This window comes from Taudactylus pleione, unplaced genomic scaffold (genome assembly GCF_031769625.1).
Source record: "Taudactylus pleione unplaced genomic scaffold, aTauple2 ptg000488l, whole genome shotgun sequence".
In the NCBI taxonomy this organism is placed as follows: domain Eukaryota; kingdom Metazoa; phylum Chordata; class Amphibia; order Anura; family Myobatrachidae; genus Taudactylus; species Taudactylus pleione.
In genome coordinates, this window is record NW_028284890.1 from 226,781 (window position 1) to 250,711 (window position 23,931).

The 23,931-nt window shown below is 46.5% G+C and overlaps 1 protein-coding gene across 1 annotated transcript in view; it reads left to right on the forward strand.

The window, feature by feature from the left end:
• LOC148502609 (uncharacterized) overlaps nt 1-23,931 on the forward strand; it is a 283,629-nt gene that overhangs the window by 144,917 nt on the left and 114,781 nt on the right. The window contains 6 exon segments of the mRNA XM_088449561.1: nt 6,200-6,343; nt 8,485-8,676; nt 8,888-9,011; nt 12,051-12,148; nt 12,292-12,667; nt 13,162-14,250. Coding sequence (XP_088305687.1) covers nt 6,200-6,343; nt 8,485-8,676; nt 8,888-9,011; nt 12,051-12,148; nt 12,292-12,667; nt 13,162-14,250 — 2,023 coding nt within the window.

Here is a 23,931-nt window from a genome sequence, read left to right on the forward strand (position 1 = left end):
TGTGTAGTTGAGTGATCAGCGCTGTTAGTGCAGGAATTGTTATCTCTCTGCATTGTATGTGACTGTGCTAGCGCTGCCTGTAACTTTTCTTCTCTAAACTGTCAGCTTTATTACTGTCCCTGTTCTTTCTGCTAAAGCCCTTGCGGTGCGGTGCTGCAGGGTGGTCTCTCGCCTATTTAATACTTAATTGGTGAGAGAGGTCACAAACGTGGTGCCATCATGTCTGAAAGTGATTTTCCCCTCTGGTTACAGTGTACCACGTGCAAAGTACCGTTAGCGGAGGGGGAGGGTAGCGCGGAGGGCCTTTGCCGGCAGTGTTTGTCCATGGCGCGGCCTATTACGGTTACAGCACCGGTACAGGAGCCGCCCTGGGCTTGTTTCGCTCAGGCGTTAACAGCTTTAGTGGGCCAGTTAGCTCCGCAGCCCGCGTTTACTCCGATGGGTTTGTCCCAGCAGTCTGTGGTGTCGTCACCCATGCAGGGGTTCCCACGACAATTGGTGGTACCCCACAGTCTCCCTATTTCCCCGCTCCCGGGTTCTCAGGAGCCAGCGTGGGTTAACTCCCTGACGAGTTCTGTACAGCACTTGTCGGATGTGTTGCAAGGGGAGTCTGTGATGCGGCCTCATAAAAGGCCGGTGGCGTCTCTGTCCGCTCCTTATGAGGATGACGAAGGGACGTCTGATGATGGGGAGATTCTGGATCCTTACGATCAGGAACCTCTCCATACTAAGGACGCTGATGCTAAGTCCAAAGTATATATTCCTGGACTTATTCGGGCGGTCCGCACAGCCTTGGTGATTGAGGACGAAGTTCCCCCAGCGGCTAAATCTAAGTATGCCTTTTTCAAAGATGTGAAGGGCGATGCCACAGTCTTTCCTCTTTCGGGTCAGTTGGTGGACCATTTAGAGGAGGCGTGGAAACAGCCTGGCAAGCGATACCAGCCGCAGAGACGCCTGGCGGTGGCTTATCCGTTCGCGGATAATTATTTTGCTAAGTGGGAATCCCCTCCACAGGTGGATTCTCACGTGACCCGTCTTGTCCGTAGTGCCACATTGCCGATGCCATCCATGTCCTCCCTTAAGGATGCTACGGACCGCAAGGTAGAAATCTGCCTGAAGTCCGCTTATTCCCTTGCAGGGGGGGCAGCACGGCCGGCTATGGCCATTTGCTGGGTTGCCAGAGCGATGGAGCGCTGGGCGGATTCATTAGAGGCTTCTTTTGAATCCGACTGTCCGGCCGAACAGGCGGAGTTGATTGGCAATCTCCGTGATTCGGCCACCTACATCAACGAGGCGGCTCTAGACATTAGTACTCTGGTGTCTAGAATTTCTTCAGCAGCGGTAGCTGCTCGTCGCACCTTGTGGCTGCGATCCTGGAAGGCGGACGCAGATTCCAAGAAAGGTCTGGAAGCGCCGTTTACCGGAGAAGTTCTCTTCGGTCCGGATCTGGATAAGATTGTGGCCACGCTGGCGGCAGCCAAATCTGCTTGTCTCCCGTCGGCCGCTGCTCCTTCTGGTTCTGGACCATCGTCCTTTCGGTCATCTAGGGCCCAGGGCAGGCCCAAACCACAGTCGTTTCCTCGACAGGCTGGCCCTAAGAAATCGGTCAAGCCCCGGAAGCAGGCATGGAGTACCAGACGTCCGGCCCCCAAGCCAGATGACAAGCCTGCGGCCTGACGGTCCGGGCCTCCCTTTGGGGGATCCCAGGGTGGGAGGCCGCCTGCTACAGTTCGCCCAGTGTTGGTCGACCACTACGACAGACACTTGGGTTCTGGAGGTGGTTTCCCACGGATACGCCCTCTCCTTCCGGCACAGATCCCCGGCTCGCTTCTTCACCACGGGTCTACCATCAGACCGGAACAAGGCTACGGAGCTGCGGAAGGTATTGCACACTATGCTCCAGGCTGGAGTTATAGTGCCTGTTCCATTCTCCCAGAGGGGCCAGGGTTTCTATTCAAATCTATTTTTGGTACAGAAACCCAATGGGTCATATCGTCCGATTCTCAACCTCAAAGCACTCAACAAGTCTTTGCGGGTCCCAAAGTTTCGGATGGAGACCCTACGGTCCATCATTCTGGCGCTGGAACCTGGGGACTACATGGTGTCATTGGACATACAGGACGCTTACCTGCATGTCCCTATTCTTTTGCGCCATCAACAGTTCCTCAGGTTTGCAATCCGCAGCGACCACTTCCAGTTTCGGGCGTTACCTTTTGGCCTGGCAACAGCACCACGTGTTTTCACCAAGGTGATGGCGGTCATGGCGGCTTCTCTGCGGCTGCAGGGAGTCCGCATGTTGCCGTATTTGGACGACCTGTTATTGGTGGCAGGATCTCCAGAGCTCCTGTTACGCCACTTGGACCTGACCATTGCACTGCTGCAACGGCACGGCTGGCTAATCAACTGGCAGAAGTCCACTCTAATCCCGTCTCGGAGGATTCTGCATCTTGGAGCCTTATTGGACTCGGGACAGCAAAGGATCTTCGTGACGGAGGACAAGATCTCTGCTTTACAGTCAAGGGTGCGCAGTTGCCTCCACAGCCGCCGGGTGTCCTTACACTCGGCGATGAGGTTACTGGGCTCCATGGTGTCGGTGTTCGACATGGTGGAATACGCCCAGTTTCACTCCAGACCTCTGCAGCACCTGATCCTGTCCAAGTGGAACGGGCTGCCTCAGTCTCTGAAGTCCCAGACGATTGTGCTCACCCCGGAGGTTCGCCTGTCCCTTGCGTGGTGGTTACAGACGATCCACCTCAACAAGGGACGTCCGTTCTGGGTTCCAAATTGGGTCCTGTTTACAACGGACGCCAGTCTTCGGGGCTGGGGAGCAGTTTCGGGTCCACACTTGTTCCAGGGCAGGTGGACGCCAACACAAGCGGAGCTTCCAATAAATATCTTGGAACTCCGTGCGGTCTTCAATGCTCTCCAGCAGGCACAGCGGTTTCTCCAGGGTCGCCCGGTGCAGGTCCAGTCGGACAACGCTACCACCGTGGCCTACATAAACAGGCAAGGAGGAACTCGCAGTCGGGCGGCTCTCGTAGAAGTCTCTCGGATCCTGGTTTGGGCGGAGCGCAATCTTCCGGCCATATCAGCGGTCTTCATCCCGGGAGTGCTCAATTGGGAGGCGGACTTTCTAAGTCGCCAAGACGTTCATCCAGGGGAATGGTCCCTGCACCCGGACGTTTTTCAACTACTGGTGGACAGGTGGGGTCTTCCAGAAATCGACCTCATGGCGTCCCGGCACAACAACAAGTTGCCGGTGTACGGGTCTCGCACAAGAGACGAAGGGGCGTCTCTCGTGGATGCTCTGTCCGTCCGGTGGACGTTCCGGTTCGCATACCTGTTCCCTCCGGTCTCCCTTCTTCCACGGGTAATCCGGCAATTCAAACAGGAAGGAGGGACGCTCCTGTTGATAGCTCCCGCGTGGCCCAGACGGCACTGGTTCTCAGACCTTCAGGGTCTGTCCGTGGACAGTCCTCTGCGGTTGCCGCTACGACCGGACCTTCTGTCTCAGGGTCCTTGCCTTCACCCGGACCTGACTCGGCTGTCTTTGACGGCGTGGCTGTTGAGACGGCCATGCTGAGGTCCCGGGGGTTTTCCAGCTCTGTGGTGCGTACCATGTTACGAGCTCGGAAACCGTCTTCCGCGAGGATATACCATCGCGTGTGGCATACGTTCTTCCAGTGGTGTCGACCGAGAGGTTATGCACCGCGGGAGTTTCGTCTGTCTCGGATTCTCGCCTTCCTGCAAGCGGGACTAGATCATGGGCTTCGCCTTGCTTCTTTGAAGGTACAGGTTTCGGCCCTATCTGTCTGGTTTCACCGTAGGATTGCTACAATCCTGGATGTGCGCACCTTTATGCAGGGTGTTCTCCGCATTCAGCCGCCCTTTGTTCCACCTGTGGCGCCTTGGGATTTGGCTGTGGTCCTGAGGGCTCTCCAAGGACCGCCGTTTGAACCACTGGGCTCAGTGGATCTTAAATGGCTAACAGCTAAGACTGTTTTCCTTCTGGCCATTGCTTCGGCCAGACGTGTTTCTGAGTTAGGGGCTCTTTCTTGTAGACCCCCTTTCTTGGTTTTTCATGGGAACAGGGCAGTGCTCCGCACTCGGCCCGAGTTTCTTCCCAAAATTGTTTCCCAGTTTCATGTTAACGAGGAAATAGTTGTTCCGGCCTTTAACTCACCGGGTCTTTCCGTGGGTGAGGCCTCTTTGGATGTTGTGCGGGCCTTAAGGACTTATGTTGACCGCACTTCTTCGTTTAGGAAGTCGGACGCTTTGTTTGTCCTCTATGGCTTCCGTAAAAAGGGTTGGCCTGCTTCAAAGCAAACTTTGGCAGCCTGGATCCGTATGGCTATTTCTGAAGCTTATCTTCATGAAGGCCTACCGGTCCCACCTTCTCTGAAGGCTCATTCCACTAGGTCTGTGGGTCCTTCGTGGGCAGCTCGACGTGGTGCCTCGGCAGTTCAGATCTGCAAGGCTGCTACGTGGTCCTCTGTCCATACCTTCGTGAGGTATTACAGGTTTGACACCTTCGCCTCTCAGGATGCTTCCTTCGGGCGGCGGATTCTCCTTTCTGCACAGGAGCGTCCCCACCCTTAAAGGATACTGCTTTGGGACATCCCCAAGGTATCCTGTGGATACCCTATGGACCCTGAAGTAGAAAATATGAGATATGGTAAGAACTTACCCTTGTTATCTCTATTTCTACGAAGTCCATAGGGTTCCACAGGACTCCCGCCCTGTCGCACCTGTGCTGCAGATGGGCTTTGCTCTGGTCACCGGTTTTCCGTCTCCCTCTGGTGAGAATGTGATTCTTGTATGTGTCCAGATCTTTTTTCTCTCTCTTCCTTCTCCTCCTCCGGCCTATGGCTTGATAACTAACTGAGGTGCCTTGGCTCGGGGGCGGGGTATAGGAGGGGGACCCTAGTGCATCCTGGGAGGCTGAAAAGCTTAACTCTATGGTGCCCAGCGACTGACGTCACACCTATACCCCAAGGTATCCTGTGGAACCCTATGGACTTCGTAGAAATAGAGATAACAAGGGTAAGTTCTTACCATATCTCATATTTTCTCTCGGGCTAGTAATGATTATAGTCAGAGGAATGTGGCTTTTATACCTTGTGTCACTATGTACAAACGTATTACTACAATCCTAATACTCTGTTACAGGAGCTCTCTGCACAGTTACTGGGTGTGTAACTATATTTCCTTGTAACATAAAGATATACACCTGAGAGACTGACATTATACATCTAAGTGCATTGGTTTGTTTTATGTGTTATTGTCTATAATAAATGTAATGTGTTATTATTATATACTCTTACCTCACTCCTATTATATAATAACACCTGACAGCACAACCACAATTTCCCCTGACTCCCTGAGCTGAGACTGTCTGTCAGGACGTCCTGTTATCCTGAGCAATAGAGACTCTCTCAGAGACAGCCAGTGGCTGTGACAGTCCCCAGATCCTCAGAGTGTCACTGATTATCCCCCAGGACATGTCTCACCCCACCCTACGCTGCACACACACGGCCGGCAGGCTGGTCACACATGTAACATACATCTGAGGTGCGGCCATTTGTCATTTCATCATTTGTGCAGAGTGACTGATGGGATTCTGTATTGTGTAACCCTTTGTGTGTCCCCTGGGCTGCCTGCTGTCCTATCCCTGTGTTATTAACCTCTTCTGTTCCCTTCCCCCTCCCCTGTGTTACTGACACCTCTGTACAGCTGTTATACCCCCTGTTGTGTGCTCTGTATTCCTACGTTACTTCCCCTCTCCCCATATCTGCACCCCTTCTGCTCTCCTGTGTACTCCCCCCTCACACCCCTGTTATCTGTATGACCTCAGTATAGTCACAGATTCTCTCAGTTTCTGGAATAAATGTAAAACAAAAAAAAATCCCAACATCCCTAATTCATGTGTTTGTAAAAGATTCACGTGGAGCAAATTGCACCAAATCTGTGTCTGGGAGGAATAAGACCCCCGGCCAGGAGAGGAGCATTGGTGTAACCTTATGCAGTACAGCGTTGTGTGACGGCCTCTGAGGAGCCTTATGGGGCTGGGTCACAGGAACCTCTGACAGACACTGACCAGAGCTCTATGGCTGGGGGGAAAGAGGAGACATACTGGTCACTCAGTGTTACATGTCTGACTGTGTTACATGTGTTCTCTGTGATATTTATTCCTAGATAGTCCTGCTGTGAGGAACCAGAGTCTATTACACGTCACACATTCTGTATTCTCACTGATTCATTGAGGATGGACAAGGACGGGAGTCACAGGACTGAGAGGATCTTACATCTCACCCTGGAGATCATCTATCTGCTGACTGGGGAGGTGAGAGGGTCTGGGGGTGTCACAGTGACATCACTTATATCTATAGTAATAATACAGGGACATGACTGGGGAGGTGAGAGGGTCTGGGAGTGTCACAGTGACATCACTTATATCTATAGTAATAATACAGGGACATCACTTATATCTATAGTAATAATACAGGGACATGACTGGGGAGGTGAGGGGATCTGGGAATGTCACAGTGACATCACTTATATCTATAGTAATAATACAGGGACATGACTGGGGAGGTGAGGGGATCTGGGAGTGTCACAGTGACATCACTTATATCTATAGTAATAATACAGGGACATGACTGGGGAGGTGAGGGGATCTGGGAATGTCACAGTGACATCACTTATATCTATAGTAATAATACAGGGACATGACTGGGGAGGTGAGGGGATCTGGGAATGTCACAGTGACATCACTTATATCTATAGTAATAATACAGGGACATGACTGGGGAGGTGAGATGGTCTGGGAGTGTCACAGTGACATCACTTATATCTATAGTAATAATACAGGGACATCACTTATATCTATAGTAATAATACAGGGACATGACTGGGGAGGTGAGGGGATCTGGGAATGTCACAGTGACATCACTTATATCTATAGTAATAATACAGGGACATGACTGGGGAGGTGAGGGGACCTGGGAGTGTCACAGTGACATCACTTATATCTATAGTAATAATACAGGGACATGACTGGGGAGGTGAGGGGATCTGGGAATGTCACAGTGACATCACATATCTATAGTAATAATACAGGGACGTGACTGGGGAGGTAAGGGGATCTGGGAGTGTCACAGTGACATCACTTATATCTATAGTAATAATACAGGGACATGACTGGGGAGGTGAGAGGGTCTGGGAGTGTCACAGTGACATCACTTATATCTATAGTAATAATACAGGGACATCACTTATATCTATAGTAATAATACAGGGACATGACTGGGGAGGTGAGGGGATCTGGGAGTGTCACAGTGACATCACTTCTATCTATAGTAATAATACAGGGACATGACTGGGGAGGTGAGAGGATCTGGGAGTGTCACAGTGACATCACTTATATCTATAGTAATAATACAGGGACATGACTGGGGAGGTGAAAGGATCTGGGAGTGACACAGTGACATCACATATATCTATAGTAATAATACAGGGACATGACTGGGGAGGTGAGGGGATCTGGGAGTGTCACAGTGACATCACTTATATCTATAGTAATAATATAGGGACATGACTGGGGAGGTGAGAGGGTCTGGGAGTGTCACAGTGACATCACTTATATCTATAGTAATAATACAGGGACATCACTTCTATCTATAGTAATAATACAGGGACATGACTGGGGAGGTGAGAGGATCTGGGAGTGTCACAGTGACATCACTTATATCTATAGTAATAATACAGGGACATGACTGGGGAGGTGAGGGGATCTGGGAGTGTCACAGTGACATCACTTATATCTATAGTAATAATACAGGGACATGACTGGGGAGGTGAGAGGATCTGGGAGTGTCACAGTGACATCACTTATATCTATAGTAATAATACAGGGACATGACTGGGGAGGTGAGAGGATCTGGGAGTGTCACAGTGACATCACTTATATCTATAGTAATAATACAGGGACATGACTGGGGAGGTGAGAGGATCTGGGAGAGTCACAGTGACATCACTTATATCTATAGTAATAATACAGGGACATGACTGGGGAGGTGAGGGGATCTGGGAGTGTCACAGTGACATCACTTATATTTGTAGTAATAATACAGGGACATGACTGGGGAGGTGAGGGGATCTGGGAGTGTCACAGTGACATTTTTTGTCTATAGTAATAAGCGAGCAGCAGGTAGCCGGTCTCAGATATAGTATAAGTCCCACAGTCCTCACTGGAGTTGGGATTTAGTACATTGTTTGCTGTATGTTCTTTTCTTTTTGTCACTGACACAAATATGTCAGATCTGCATACAATATACTCTACAATTTCCTATATATAGGAGATTGTTACAAGACTTGATATTGTGAAATAGTCATCTTGTATGACGCAAAGATAACACGTGAATAAACAACCCCATATAGGTGAAGTTTAATTGACGTTTTCATTGTTGTCTCCCCAATACTCAGGATTACACAGTAGTGAAGAAGACATCCAGCGAGTGTGAGACACCCAGCAGCTGTCCCCGTGTGTCAGTAGGACTGAGCAGTACCCAGAACCCCATCACGGTGCCTCCACCTCACTCACTGATACATGAGAGACACAATGACCAGAAGATCCTGGAACTCACCAACAAGATCATTCAGCCGCTGACTGGAAAGGTGACTGCTGGGAATTGGACATTATACAGTAACACCAGGAGATGTGTCTGGGTGATGACTGGAGAGGTGACTGCTGGGAATGGGACATTATACAGTAACACCAGGGGATGTGTCTGGGTGATGACTGGAGAGGTGACTGCTGGGAATGGGACATTATACAGTAACACCAGGGGATGTGTCTGGGTGATGACTGTATCATTGTGTGTGTCAGGTTCCTATAAGGTGTCAGGATGTCACTGTCTGTGTCTCCATACAGGAGGGGGTGTATGTAGTGGAACACAATGGTCTGTACAAGGACGTGATGATGGAGAATCACCGGCCCCTCACATCACTGGGTAAGACGAGACTGTCATTTATTGTACAGGGGAGAGCAGGTATGGGGGCCCCTATATACACACATCACCTGATAATCACTTATAGATGTGTCGTCTTACATCTGTCCTCACTACGCCACACAGTGTGACTTGCCTGGTGGCTCACTCGGGTCCCGTGCTACTCTCCTAATGTTGGGCGTCTTTCATAGAGATGTGTCCTCAAATCTAACCTAAATAACAGCACATAGTGTGACTTGTCTGGTGTGAGTGAGCCACCAGGTCCTGTGCTACTAGGACACACCAGCAGACTGTGCTGATTAATGTGATATGTGACACTTGTATATCTGTTTGCATCTATGTCTGTATATGAAGCACAGCGGAACTTGGAATGAAAAAAGCTGCTTTCGCCATATTGTAGCAGTTTGTATACAGATTCAGAGACTCAGTCACACACAAGTGTTGCATGTCAATTAATCTGCTGGTTACATCGCATTGTGACTTAGATGCATTTTCAGCAAAAAAGTTGCAAAAAAGTCACCTGGCGCTAGCAGTGTCTCATGGGACTTGGCGCTCCGTAGGGGGCTTTTTGTCTCGACTGCAGCAAAGATGTGTAAGGGTACCAACTAAGAAACAAATGTTGCTTTTACTGATAAAAGTTTCACAATAATAGTCACTACAATTGTAATGCAATATAATATGGTGCCTGTAAACCATTGGTTATACACCAACAGATTAAACAAACAAATAAACACAATGGACAATGCTGCAATATGTCAAAATTGTCAGAAGGAAAAGTAAACAAATATAAACAAAAATAAACAAAATATAGACAAATGTAGACAAAATATAAATAGCAAATGTGCCGATCTATTTGTGAATAGGCACTGGTACTGGTCTCAACCTTAGATGCCGCCAACTGAATAGTCAATCTGATAGATGGTTAAAGTATAGTGTTTAGTCAGGGAGATCTAGCGGCGTCCCGCTAGTTCCAAAGGGGTACCTCGGTGGTATGCTGTAAGTCCTGTGGATGTCTGTACGTTGCCCGGGTTATTCTCCGTGTAGTGTGGGGGAGGCTGGCTGTGGCAAGCGCCGGGGATCACTCTGCGTCACGGGCGCCCTGAGTGCCGAGATCACGGACACTGTCCCTGTTGCCAGGGGGCAGGTCCGTGCGCGTGCACCAGGTGCCGGACAGGGGAGAGGGGTGCCTACGGTCCTGGCTTGCGCAAGCCGGGGGCCGCGGACGACTCTGCACCAGAGGATACTTACCCGGATGCCAAGCTGCCGGTCCCGGCGGTCTTCGTCGGCGGTGATGGCGCGCTTCTGTTGCTCGCTAGTAGATTCAAGTTCCGGTAGTGGTAAGCTGAAACAGTTGGACGGCAAATGTGGTACTGGAGACGCTGTTAGATAGGGATTGCAGTGTTCCTCCAACGCGTTTCGACCTGTCAGGTCTTCTTCTGGGAGTTGAATTGTTCTAGTACTGCTGCTTGAGCCTTCAAATACAGCGACAATGTCTGTGATTGGTTCAAATTGTGATTGACAGGAGGGCGGGTCACCTTGGTTGGATAATAAGGTTCCACATACATAGATTATTTAATTAACTAATTTTTTTTTATTTTTTTTATTTATTTATTATATTTATTTATTTATTTATTATTATTTTTATTTATCTTTATTTTATCGTTTATTTGTGTGTATGTATATATATATATATATATATGTATACTTTGCATATATATATATATGTGTAGATACATTTATACAAGCAATATCATACCTATTCATCTATGTATGTGGAACCTTATTATCCAGCCTATCAGCTACACATTATAGATAGCACGCTCAGGAGGATGTAATCACCAAGGTGACCCGCCCTCCTGTCAATCACAATTTGAACCAATCACAGACATTGTCGCTGTATTTGAAGGCTCAAGCAGCAGTACTAGAACAATTCAACTCCCAGAAGAAGACCTGACAGGTCGAAACGCGTTGGTGGAACACTGCAATCCCTATCTAACAGCGTCTCCAGTACCACATTTGCCGTCCAACTGTTTCAGCTTACCACTACCGGAACTTGAATCTACTAGCGAGCAACAGAAGCGCGCCATCACCGCCGACGAAGACCGCCGGGACCGGCAGCTTGGCATCCGGGTAAGTATCCTCTGGTGCAGAGTCGTCCGCGGCCCCCGGCTTGCGCAAGCCAGGACCGTAGGCACCCCTCTCCCCTGTCCGGCACCTGGTGCACGCGCACGGACCTGCCCCCTGGCAACAGGGACAGTGTCCGTGATCTCGGCACTCAGGGCGCCCGTGACGCAGAGTGATCCCCGGCGCTTGCCACAGCCAGCCTCCCCCACACTACACGGAGAATAACCCGGGCAACGTACAGACATCCACAGGACTTACAGCATACCACCGAGGTACCCCTTTGGAACTAGCGGGACGCCGCTAGATCTCCCTGACTAAACACTATACTTTAACCATCTATCAGATTGACTATTCAGTTGGCGGCATCTAAGGTTGAGACCAGTACCAGTGCCTATTCACAAATAGATCGGCACATTTGCTATTTATATTTTGTCTACATTTGTCTATATTTTGTTTATTTTTGTTTATATTTGTTTACTTTTCCTTCTGACAATTTTGACATATTGCAGCATTGTCCATTGTGTTTATTTGTTTGTTTAATCTGTTGGTGTATAACCAATGGTTTACAGGCACCATATTATATTGCATTACAATTGTAGTGACTATTATTGTGAAACTTTTATCAGTAAAAGCAACATTTGTTTCTTAGTTGGTACCCTCTCATCATTTTGGGTTCTACTACTTTAGAATATATTTAGAATATACAGAGTTCAGGAAATAGGTTGTGCGCAGCATCTGGTCCCCACGTTTCTCTGTATTTACCCACTGGATGAGGTCAGGCATCCCCCAGTGCAGCAGCATACCTGTGGCAAGCAGTACCATCTACACCACTTGCGCAGGACCTACAATCTCTCAAGAAAGATGTGTAAGGGCACATCTATATATACAATGTACTCAGTCACTGTGTGTCTCCTACAGATGGAGCCAGTAACAGTAATACCCCAGAGAGATGTCCCCGTCCTCTTTATTCACAGGACTGTACAGAGGAGAATCACAGGACCCCACAGGAGCATCAGGTAGGTGGGATTTAGGGTCTCACCAATATACCAAAGTGACTGTCACTATATGATCTGCAGAGAAGCTGTGGGTGTCTTTTATACTGATATTGTACTGTTTATTCTCAATTAAATCAGACATTATTGTTATATGGATCATTTAGAGTGAAGATCTTGCTGATATTAAGGCAGAAGATACAGATGGAGAAGAGACGTATGTGACTGATAATAAGGCAGATATAGAGGGAGAAGACCTGTATGTGACTGATAATATGGCAGAAGATATAGAGGGAGAAGAAGAGACGTATGTGACTGATATGAAGGGAGAAGAAGAGACGTATGTGACTGATATGAAGGCAGAAGATATAGAGGGAGAAGAAGAGACGTATGTGACTGATATGAAGGCAGAAGATATAGAGGGAGAAGAAGAGACGTATGTGACTGATATGAAGGCAGAAGATATAGAGGGAGAAGAAGAGATGTATATGAGGAGTGATAAGCAGTGTAAGGAGGAACAAATCCCTACAGACATCAGCACAGGTGAGTTATAAACACATCACATATTCTTCTTACTCAGTCACCACATCAATGTACAAGCTTATGAGGGAATTGTATCTGCAAAGTGGGGGAGTCAGCTGCCATCAACCCCTATTAGTCTCATGCTCTCCCCCCTCACATCATATCACTGTGTGTTACCAGCCCAGTGATTTGGCCAGTCTCCTCCCCCCAATCTCTTGGTTACCTCTAGGGTAAGAAAGGGTCTGATCCTAGAGATATTTTGAAGGTAGAAGTGAAAGACTGGGAGAAGAACTGAATGTGGGTATGGAAGCAGAGGGCAGAGTTAAGGATATCTCCAAGACAGCAGACTTGTGGGATAGAAGAGATTGTGAGGTTGTCGATGGAGGTGAGGGGACGCCAGATGGTGGGAAGACAATCTGCTCAGTGTTAGACATGTAAAGCTTAAGAAAGCACTGTGATATCCAAGAACATTTGCTCTCAATGTAAATTGTTTATTCTTATACATTTGTTTCCAGAAGATGGACACACAAGCAGGAATCCCTCGCAGAGAGATCTCATCGTGTCACCAGATTTTAAAATAGAAGATAAGAACATCCGACAGGATTCCTTAAGAGAAACTCCAATGACCCTAAATATACATCCAGCACTTCACAGTGTGGATATGTCATTTGGTCCTTCTAATCATGAGGAACGTTCTCCTCCTGATAATTCAGAACTTGCTACACACAGTACAGCTCATATAGGTAATAGAATATTATCTTGTTCTAAATCTGGTAAAAGTTCTATATTTCAGTCAGTTTCTGTTAGACATCAGAAAACTCACACAGGTAAGAAGCCATTTCCATGCTCTGAGTGTGGAAAATGTTTTACACAGAAATCTGATCTTGTTGCACATCAAAGATGTCACACAGGTGAGAAGCCATTTCTATGTTCTGAGTGTGGAAAATGTTTTACACTGATATCACATCTTGTTACACATCAGAGACGTCACACAGGTGAGAAGCAATTTCCATGCTCTGAGTGTGGGAAAGGTTTTACAGTAAAATCTGATTTTGTTACACATCAGAGAACTCACACAGGTGTGAAGTCATTTTCATGTTCTGAGTGTCGGAAATGTTTTACACATAAATTTGATCTTGTTACACATCAGAGAACTCATACAGGTGAGAAGCCATTTCTATGCTCTGTGTGTGGGAAATGCATTACCCAGAAATCTCTCTGTGTTAGACATCAGATTACACACACTGGTGAGAAGCCGTTTACTTGCTCTGAATGTGGGAAATGTTTTTCATATAAAGCAGCGCTTGTTATACATCAGAGAAGTCACACAGGTGAGAAACCATATCCATGTTCTGAGTGTGGGAAATGTTTTGCACAGAAATCAGGTCTTGATAGTCATCAGAGAAGTCACACAGGTGAGAAACCATTTCCATGTTCTGAGTGTGGGAAGTGTTTTGCACAGAAATCAGATCTTGTTAAACATCAGAGACGTCACACAGGGGAGAAACCATTTCCATGCTCTGAGTGTGGGAAATGTTTTAATCAGAAATCAGATCTTCATAGACATCAGGGAACTAGACACAGGAGAAATACAACTTCAATGAGCTGATATTCATGGACCCAAAGTGCTGCACAGAGCACAATCCAGGTGTGTAGAGGGAAAACACAATGAATAGCATCTGAATAATGAGCACAATAAATACTAATCTGGGGAGACTCATCCTAGTTGGAGTTTCTACATCCTCATGGGACCCCAATAGTTCCTACCAATTGGTGTTTATTGCGCTACCATCATATACAGTTACAGTGTTATCAGCTCTGTAAATATGACCTGCAGATGCTCCTGGTGACTGATCGCAGTGTGGTTTATGCTCTCACCATTTTATTCACCTATATCACATTTATATGCTTTGGATATTAAATAGCTGCTGATTATTTACACTATGGCCGATTGATGCAACTAATGTATATTAGGTACTGCATCGATAATAACTACTGTAAAAGCTGTGTACATTAATGTATATAATAAAAGCCTTTTTGTCATACAGTATGCTGGATGTACCATTCACTCCCTGAAATCTAGATTCAGGGAACACAGATGAACATGGTAAAGGGTCACCAGCCGCACAGTGTGTCGCAGCACTTTGCTACCAATCACAGCTGCGCTCCTGAAGACCTGTCACATGTAGGGGTGCAGCATGTGAGGAGGACAAGCAGGGGTGCAGAGAGGCTCAGGTACTTATGTGCTAAAGAGGCATTATGGATGTTTACATTACAAACCTTGTTCCCACAAGGGCTCAGTGATACTATAGATCAGGGGTTGCCAACCTGCGGCTCTCGAGCCGCATGAGGCTATTTTGAGCTACTAATGCAGCTCGGCAGACCCCCATTATTACTGAGAATACTGGTCTCTGAAGCCATTAGAGACTAAAGAAGCCTCTGATCGCTGCTGAGGCCAGTGTTCCCAGTAATGCAATGCACGGGTGGTGTCCTGATGTCACTCGCCATGTGAGGAGTCCGCGCTTCTGCTGGATCCAGTTAGATCCAGCAGGCGGCAGCAGCAGCGACGGCAGGACTCAGGAGCCCTGATGGCGTGGAGCGGTGCCAGCATTAAGGTACGTTTCTTCATAGGGGTGTGGGCTGGGAGGGGGAGCGCTAGTGCTGGGGGCACTTCCTTAGGGGGCACGACTACAGGGATATTGCAGGAGGGGCACAGCTAGAGGAGGCATTGCTTAATGGGCACAGCTACAACGGACAATGCAGAAGGGGCACAACTGCTGGAGGCATTGCTTAAAGGGCACAGCTCTAAGGGGGCATTGGAGAAGTGGTACAACTACAGAGTGCATTGTATAATGGGCACAGCTAAAGGGGCATTGCTTAAAGGCCACAACTACTGAGGCAATTGCTTAATGGGCACAGCTACTGGGGGCACTGCATAAGGTCCACAACTAATGGCATTGTATAATGGGCACAGCTACAGGGGGCATTTCAGAAGGGACACAACTACAGATGGCATTGCATAAGGGTCACAACTACAGGAGCCATTGCTTAAGGGACACAACTACAGGGGGCATTGCAGAAGGGGCACAACTACAGAGGGCATTGCATAGTGGGCACAGCTACAGGGGGCATTGTGTAATGGGCACAGCTACAGGGGACATTGTGTAATGGGCACAGCTACAGGGGGCATTGCATAATGGGCACAACTACAGAGGGCATTGCATAATGGGCACAGCTACAGGGGGCATTGCATAAGCGCCACAACTACTGGAGGCATTGCTTAATGGCCACAACTACTGGGGGCATTGCTTAATGGCCACAACTACTTGGGGCATTGCATAATGTGCACAGCTACAAGGGGCACTGCATATGGGGCACAACTACAGGGGGCACAGCATAATGGGCACTGGCATTCTCAATGTATTTAATGTTTTTCTGGATTTCAATATGTATTTTATGTGGATCTGCCTTGTTTCTGTGTATTTTGTGTGGATGTGTATTTTATGTGGATCTGGCTTGTTTCTGTGTATTATGTGAACGTGGCTATTTCAATGTTTTCTATATTGCTCTGGCTTTGTTTTCACTTGAACAGTGAAAAATGTATATTGAGAAGATTATGTAAAATGTGTATTTTCAATGTCCTGGGCTCGCCCCCAGCGTGACTAAAAATGGGGGTGTGACACAAGGTCATGCTCCTGCAAATGTCATACCAAAGGCGTGCACACAAAAATTGGTCGTGGCCTTGTGTCAGCTAGGACACGCGCGTATGCTATCAGCTTTTTCGGTTGACTACATATATTTTTTGGCTCTTTGCCTCCGACTGGTTGGCCACCCATGATAAAGATTGAGTCCTGTGCTTAGATGTTGGTGTAGTCAGCCTGGTCAGCTGGACCTGTATATGGGGCCATAACTGCAACTTTCTGTACATATAGGGGTTACCTGACTTGTGTGGAGTCTGTTACCCGTATTCCCCACATGTGTAGGTAACACAATACCAGGATGACATGAATAACTGATGGAGACCAGCCTACAATGATGGAATGTGCAGGATAAGACATGTAATTCTCTCTGTATTTAGGTCTGTTACCCGTATTCCCCACATGTGTAGGTAACACAATACCAGGATGACATGAATAACTGATAGAGGAGACCAGCCTACAGTGCTGGAATGTGCAGGATAAGACATGTAATTCTCTCTGTATTTAGGTCTGTTACCCGTATTCCCCACATGTGTAGGTAACACAATACTAGGATGACATGAATAACTGATAGAGGAGACCAGCCTACAATGATGGGATGTGCAGGATAGGACATGTAATTCTCACTGTATTTAGGTCTGTTACCCGTATTCCCCACATGTGTAGGTAACACAATACCAGGATGACATGAATAACTGATGGAGGAGACCAGCCTACAATGATGGGATGTGCAGGATAAGACATGTAATTCTCTCTGTATTTAGGTCTGTTACCCGTATTCCCCACATGTGTAGGTAACACAATACCAGGATGACATGAATAACTGATGGAGGAGACCAGCCTACAATGATGGGATGTACAGGATAAGACATGTAATTCTCTCTGTATTTAGGTCTGTTACCCGTATTCCCCACATGTGTAGGTAACACAATACCAGGATGACATGAATAACTGATGGAGGAGACCAGCCTACAATGATGGGATGTGCAGGATAAGGCATGTAATTCTCTCTGTATTTAGGTCTATTCATCATTAATAGATGCACCACTAAGACACATTGTGGTTAGAGTGGTGTAACTAGTGGTATATTTCCTTTACTAGGTAAAGAAGATGCATGTATTTCATGGTGTTTGTGGGGTGTAGAGCAGTGGTTAAATCTTATGTCTACTAAAGAAGAGGTTATAGGTTTGAGGCCAAGTAAAAACATGGGGGGGAACAAATATGTATTGTGTGGTTCAATACAATACAAATCCTTATATATTATATTCACATGTTGCCATTATATACATGGCTAACAACTTGTTAATCTATTCTCAATTATAAACCTTTTCTCATATTTACTCTTTCATTTTGTTTGTATACTAGTGAACTTAAGCGCCCACTGATAACGTGTAATATGTGGATTTAATAACGTGATAAAATGGGACTATATTGTATAAAAGTATATAAATATGACAAGTATATTGTTGACTATTAAATGATTGAAAAAGAAATTGAAATACACTTTATGAGCAAGATATATGGAAGTGGCTTTGATGATAGGGATAATAGAATACATGAACATAATAGAAATAGGTGTAATATGAGCCCAGCTCCATCACTAGCAGGTGGAGAGAGAGCAGTGATAGAGAAAAGGTTTAGGAAGCACAAGGTGAAAAGTTCTAGTCCTGGGAAGGAAAATTAGATTTTTTCTTTTTTTTTTTTTTAATAAGTGTGATCAGGTTATTATCATTTAATTTCTTTTTATTTTTTACTCTGTATAATTATATTTACTGCTGTGGATGCTGTATCTGTTTTTTAGCATTTGAAATGATCGTAACCATGATGTTTATGTAATGTGTAGATTCAATAAAAACTTGAAAATAATTTTCTAAACACCTCTATGTAATTTGACGTAAGGAGGTGGATCATAGGGAGGTGGACCATAGGGAGGGGAATCAATATAGGTGAGAAAATTGAATGTAAATCAGTCAAACGGGATATTTTATCTTACGGATGACAAACTCCCAGATTTAACAAAAATATTTCTCCTGACTGGGGGGCGCAACCATAGACACAACTTATCAATGACACAATGAGGAAAAGAAAGCTTTGTCAGCTATGGTGCACGCACAGAAAATTATAATAAATTATAACTTTTAAAGTTTCATTCTAAAATGTGGAATCAAGTTTTAAAAATAGCTAAATAAAAATAGAAAGAAAAGGAAAATTGTGAAATAGAAAATGTGAAGTAAAATACACTGCACACTCTCTCAAATATTTTATCAATAAAGTTGGATTTGTAAATACAATGTGTCCCATTTTTTTTCTTCATCATTACATTTTTATTGAAAATATACAAAAATAAATTGTAGGGGTACAGAAAAAATAGGGGACAACAACAGGGGGAAAAACAAGCATAAAGGGTGGGATAGGGAAAACAGGTCATCTACAGTCATCAGCAAACAAATAGGAGGAGCAGCATGTGCCGGGGGGTCACCCTTACCCTCTGTAACATATATGTGCCATGGAAGCCACTTCATAATGGAAAAAGAAGGGGTTGAAAAATAAGGAATCTCTTTAGTCTTCATTTCGAAATGAAATTTTGATGCGTACACACAGGATGATTTTCTCCCCGATGAAATCGTCCTGTGTGTCCCCGGCAGGGGTGTGCTCTGTGAGCACAAACACTGAACAAAATCAAGAATGATTTCGTTCAGTGCCAGGCCCCTCCCTCATCGTTGGACAGGAGGTTTGGGCGATGATAGGGAACTACCAACTACAAACGGGATCGTGCATTGGTAGTTATCGTTCATCATTTTGGAGCTGAAACTGGACAATCTTTTGGACGACTGAATGATAACGACATCGTTATCGTTCAGTCCTCCAAAAAATCGACCTGTGTGTATGCACCATTAGAAATAACTTTTGCAAATGGAGGAAGGGAAGTGGAATTTCAATGCTGGGCTATGGTGGCCCTGGCAGATACTATAATGTGACCAAGGACACAGTGGGCAGATTTAGGAACAGTGGAAGGATACCAATGTAGAAGGGCTATGGAGGGGGTCTGGGGTTAAGGTGAGGCCTAATACATCATATATAAGGGTAAACACTTCCGTTCAAAAAGGACGTAAAACAGGACATTCCCAAAAACATGGAAAATAGAGCCGCCAGAACGGCAGAGACGCCACCAAAATATTGAAGTCGCACACCATATCTTATGGAGTTTAGAGGGAGTGAAGTACAATCTAAGAGCTTGATATGCATTTCAGTTTGATTGGTGCATTTAGAGAGGGAGAAGGAAGAAAGTTGAATGTATTCCCACTGTTTATGGGTGAAAGTACGTTGGAGGTCAGTCTCCCATTTAAGTTGAACTAGGGACTTATCCATCAGAACTGGGGGAGGACAATAAATATACCAGTAAGATATGGAACCACAGGAAGAAGGTCTAGTCAACCTGCCTAAAACTCGATCCGGGGGTAATTGAAACACATTGGGATCAGTATACATACTATAAACCCAGTGTTTAAGTTGAAGGTAATAGAACCAGGCTGAGGAACTTACATTCGATTTAACACAAAGGTCAGACAATGGTTAAGATGGAAGATGGGGAAAGGAAATCTGTCAGAGACCCGATACCTAGGCGCATCCAATAGGAGATATGCAGATGGGGCAGAGATCTATCTAACGCCTGGAGGGAAACATTCCTTGTGGGAAGGGTAAACGCAAATGGGTCTTGTGCTTAAGATCCCAAACTCTTAAGACGTCGAGGAAAGTTTCAGGGGAACAGTGGAGGGTAAGGACGGAGCTGATGGGTAAGCCAAAGAAGGTCAGGAAGGGGAAACTTTAACGAGAGCATGTTCCAAATCCACCCAGGGCTTAGAATGAGGGCAGAAACCAGTCACCTAATTGGGAGAGTAGGACAGCCTCATGATATCTAATAAGATCAGGAAGGGTAAGATCCCCCCCGCGGTTTTCAGTGAATCATACGATTATATGCCATTATGGGTGGCTTACGTTTCCACACATTAGAAAACATCAATCGTCTCATCTGTTGTAATGTATGGGGAATTGCATAGGGAATGGCATGAAATAGGTGCATCAGTTTTGGTAACAACATAATTTTAAACGCCGCCAGGCGGCCTAACCCGGAGACCTCGTGACACATCCAAGCTGTGGCTAAAGACGTCAACTGGGTCAATATGGGGATGTAATAAACCTTGTGAACATTTTTAATGCTAGAGGGGATGGAGAAGTTTGGGGAAGGCACTTTCTATTCCAACATGACTGTGTCCCAGTGCAAAAAAGCAAGGACTATAAAGACCTGGTTTGATGAGTTTGCTGTGGAAGAATTTGACTGTCTCACACTGAGCCCTGACCTCAACCCCATCGAGCACCTTTGGGTTGAACTGGATTGGAGATTGCGAGCCAGGCGTTCTCGTCCAACATCAGTGTCTGACCTCATAAATGCTCTACAGAATGAATGGGCACAAATTCCCACAGAAACCCTCCAAACACTTGCAGAAAGCCTTCTAAGAAGAGTGGAAGCTGTTATAAGCGGCCTATCTTCTGCATTACAGTGAGTCGGGGTATGCAATATAATTTGCCTTGGGTGGTGGTACACGTCGCCTGTACAATATCCCAAATGAACGACTGAGCTTACTGTGATCAGCATAAAACACTACACATTGTTGGATCCTCTTATATTTTACATGTATCTGTGATGACCACATGCTGATCAGTATAATCCATCCATGGGAGAGAAATGGGGAATAATGACCTCGGGTTGATTAATATATATAAGGAACGTACAGTTACAGTCATTATCTGTAACACCATAGTATACATCACATAGTTTATGTACCCTCACCAGTGACCACCTTGGCAGCGCCGCTCTTCAGCACTATACACATTATATCACATAGTCTATGTACCCTCACCAGTGACCACCTTGGCAGCACCGCTCTTCAGCACTATACACATTATATCACATAGTCTATGAAGGTCTGCGGGATGGATCTTGTAGTGTTGTTAGGAGACAGCAGCCAGATCACTGAGGCCTTTATTCCCGGCCCTTGTAGTGTAGATTTGTGGTGGTGACAATAATTGTCTCTGCTTTGTATTATTTATGCAGTGCCCACACATTTAGTACCTTGGTTTTTTTTCAAGAAAATACCATTCTCCTAAACAGGCCAAAAATAATCTCCCCAAAATAGGCAAAAACATTTTTCATTGAATTGCAAGAAAGTGAAGAAAAACTAAGTTTTTAATTTATTTTCTAACCACCACCATGAAATACTTTGTGGTTCATGCGTCACCATAAATCCACCAAAGGAGCAAACAGCTGGATTCTACCCAGGGCTGGTTCTAGACATTGTGGAGCTCAGGGTGAAAGTTCCAAAGTTGCGCCCTCCTCCATCCCCCAAAATAAAGAAATAACTTTTTTTAGATGGCGTTCTTCTGTGTGCGCTTCTGGAAAGGGGGCGTGTCCTTGCAGAAGACCCCAATTCATCACACTGTGGGGTGTGCCCAGCACTTATGGAGGTGCTGGGCTTCCCCCAAGCTCTCCCCTTATGGCGAATAATTGCCATGCACAGTAAAGCGCCTTACACATTATGCCACATGGAGTAATGCCCTTTATAATACATGCTACACGCAGTAATAATACATTATCCCCAAATCAAATCATGCCACACAGTAGTCCCTTATTCATGTTATGACACACAGTGGTGCTCATTTTACACAATGCCCAAATTAGTGCCCCTTATACACAAGGCCCACAGTAGTAGTGCCCCTTATACAATGCCCACAGCAGTGGTGCCCCTTCCACAATGGCCACAGTAGTGGTGCCCCCCATGCAGTGCCCCCATTAGTAGTACCTGCAGTGGGAATGCCCACACTAGTAGTGCCTCAATTGGTAATGACCCCATTAGTAGTGCCCCCAGTAGTAATGCCCCCTATAGTAATCCACCCAGTAATAGTGCCCCCTATAGTAGTGATGCCCCCAGTAGTAGTGCCCCCTATAATAGTGCACCCATTGGTAATGCTCCCAATAGTAGTGTCCCCAGTTGTAATGCCCGCTATAGTAGTGCCCCCAGTAGTAATGCCCCCAATAGTAGTGCCCCCAGTAGTAATGCCCCCTATAGTAGTGACTCCAGTAGTAATGCCCCCTGTAGTAATCCCCCCAGTAGTAATGCCCCCTTTACTCGTGCCCCCAGTGCTGGCGCTTCTGAAAAAAATACAATTAAAATACAAACACAATACTTACCTTAAGCCCCGCTCTTGTGCCTGCTGCCGTCCGGTCCGACTGCGGCTCCATGGATCTGTGGGAAAGACGTAATGACATCCCTCCCATAGTGCTCTCTGTGGGAGCCGGAAGTCGGAGCTTAGGAGTGAGCTCCAGCTTTCGTCTGCCACTGCAGGGAGGCGGCTAGTGGAGGGGACTGGCAAAGTTTTTGAAAACTTCACTTTAGAGACATTAAAATATGCTAGCACCCATGTTCAAGTACCCCAAATTTGACAGGACTACTTATTTTCACAAAAAATACTGCTTAATGCTATTCTTCACCACTTTAACAAGGAAGCTAATAACAAGAATATTAAACAACTTCAGTACCCCAAATAGTTTTATTAGGGCTACTGGAACACTTCTACATTGATACCCAATGTTAGAGCATCTTTTTGCGGGGTCCAGGCTGATTTCCCCATTTCTGACAGCACTTTCCACCTGTTCTGAATTCACCGCTTGCCATTTTTGTCTGGTTTGGAATTGAATAAGGTGAAAAGTGGGGGCGCGCATGGTAAGTTTTCGCGTCCAAAACACACGATGTCGGTGAAAAGTGTGGTAGGTGGAACTTTGTCGCAGAGGCAAAAGAAATGAATATGGCCCTTTGCTAGGTAACGTTCCCTAGCCGTCATCACAGAGCATAAAGCCTCATTAGCCAGTGACGGTGGTGAACCACAATAGCCATCTAGACCTCCCTCACACATACACATGGGAAACTTGTAGGATAATTACTAACAACTGTGTCCACACTACACAAAGTTCTCCAGGTGGTTATATATGTAGCAAAAGCAGCCTCTATATGGGGAGGCAGCAGGTCAGGGTAGTGAAATGGAGCAGGGCTCAGAGTGGGGGAGGCAGGACAGGGTAGGGGAATGGTGCAGGGCATAGAGTGGGGGAAGGCACCAGCACAGGGTAGGGGGGAATGGAGCAGGGCACAGAGAGGGGGAGGCAGCAGGACAGGGTAGAGGAATGGAGCAGGGCACAGAGAGAGGGAGGCAGCAGGACAGGGTAGGGGAATGGAGCAGGGCACAGAGCGGGGGAGGCAGCAGCACAGGGTAGGGGAATGGTGCAGGGCACAGAGTGAGGGAGGCAGCAGGACATGGTAGGGGAATGGAGTACGGCACAGAGTGGGGGAGGCACCAGGACAGGGCAGCGAAATGGTGCAGGGCACAGAGCAGGGGAGGCAGCAGGACATGGTAGGGGAATGGTGCAGGGCACAGAACGGGGGAGGCAGCAGGACAGGGCAGGGAAATGGTGCAGGGCACAGAGCAGGGGAGGCAGCAGGGCAGGGTAGGGGAATGGTGCAGGGCACAGAACGGGGG